Source organism: Selaginella moellendorffii, unplaced genomic scaffold (genome assembly GCF_000143415.4).
Source record: "Selaginella moellendorffii unplaced genomic scaffold, v1.0 SELMOscaffold_53, whole genome shotgun sequence".
NCBI lineage: Eukaryota > Viridiplantae > Streptophyta > Lycopodiopsida > Selaginellales > Selaginellaceae > Selaginella > Selaginella moellendorffii.
In genome coordinates this window covers 61,515-62,972 of record NW_003314314.1, presented here as the reverse complement: position 1 = coordinate 62,972, position 1,458 = coordinate 61,515, and the positions used below count along the sequence as shown (strand labels likewise).

The following is a 1,458-nucleotide window of genomic DNA, read 5'->3' as shown; positions in this document are numbered from 1 at the left end:
TGAAGGAACTCAGGCACGAGGTGAAAATCGTCTTAGAAGCGATACGACAGGAGCGAGGGCACAAGGAGCCGATCAAGCCGATCAAGCCGGAACAAGAGAAGGAGGACGAAGAGGAGAATCAAGAGAAGAAAGCGGAGCAGCTGAAGGAAGAGAAGAAAGCCCAGCAGGTGAACGAGGAGGAGAAAGAAGCCGATCAGATGAAGCCGATGAAGCTGGAAGAAGAGGAGGAAAAGGAAGCCGAGAAGCAGCTGAAGGAGGAGGAGCAAGAGAAGAAAGCTGAGCAGCTGAGCGAGGAGGAGCAGGAGAAAGAAGCCCATGAGACGAAGGAACTCAGGCGCGAGGTGAAACAGGAGCAAGGTCACAAGGAGCAGCCGCAGCTGGAACGAGAGGAGAAGAATCAGCCGAATCAGCCGATCAAGCCGATCAAGCCGATGAAGCAAGAGCAGGAACAGGAGGAGGAGCAGCGGATGAAGCCGATGAAGCAGCAGCTGGAACAAGAGGAGGAGCAGATGATCAAGCCGATGAAGCAGCAGCTGGAACAAGAGGAGGAGCAGATGATCAAGCCGATGAAGCAGCAGCTGGAACGGGAAGACGATCAAGAGAAGATGAAGCAGCAGGAGAATGACAAGCCCAAGCAGGAGGAGCAGCGACCCAAGCCAATTCTACTGCCAGCCGGGGGTCGTCGTCCAGGTATGGTTCCTTTTGCTTCTCGCATTCTTCTTCTACTGTGACTCACGATGGCCTTCTGGACTTGCAGGTTCCAGGCCGAAGATGGTTCGCTTCTCTTCCTCAGCGGAGGACATTCTTCCCGACGGCACCCGACGGCGGAGTGAAACCCATCTTAGCGATGGCCGAGGGGGCTATGTTGAGTTCGCGTATCTCGAAGCTTTCCACAAGGCAAACCGGTGGCTAAACCAGAGGGGAAAAACCAAGAAGAAGATCCGCAGCTTGGAAGAGGAAAAGCGCGAGGAAACAGAAGAGGAGAAGCACGAGGAAAAGTCTTGGAGTGTTAGCGCGCTCCGGATTCTGATCAGACTCACCGAGCAGCTTTACGAGGAGCTCAACAGCAAATCCAGCGACCGAGAGAGGATCAAGCGAGCGCGGAAGATGATGAGGCTCCAGAAAATGCTGGATAGGATCCCGAGTGAGAGGAAACCGTGGAAGAAGCTTCAGTCCGGCGAGGTGGTCTTCGTGAAGGAGGCAAAAGAACTATATGATCGTGCGGGGAGAGATTTTGTTGCCGAATTCAAGAGGAGACAGGTAAGTTTGATATACCTTCCAGATTCCAGATGGCCGTTTGCTAATAACTTCCGTGTTTGTTGTAGAGAGCTGAAGTGAACGATGAGTGTTTGTTTTGTCGGAACCATGATGGCGAGAAGATGATCGGCCGGGCTGGAGCGAACTCTAAGACGACTAGACCCTGGGTTTACCTGAGAAGAGAACACGAGCAAACTGTTC

General features: G+C 53.2%; 1 protein-coding gene across 1 annotated transcript in view; it reads left to right on the top strand.

The window, feature by feature from the left end:
* Window positions 1-566: 566 nt before the first annotated feature.
* The window catches only part of LOC9636264, an 11,668-nt gene continuing 10,776 nt past the window's right edge, over window positions 567-1,458 (top strand). Inside the window, exons 1-3 of the mRNA XM_024687344.1 lie at window positions 567-690; window positions 758-1,260; window positions 1,326-1,454. Coding sequence (XP_024543112.1) covers window positions 567-690; window positions 758-1,260; window positions 1,326-1,454 — 756 coding nt within the window. The remainder of the gene's footprint in view (window positions 691-757; window positions 1,261-1,325; window positions 1,455-1,458) is intronic.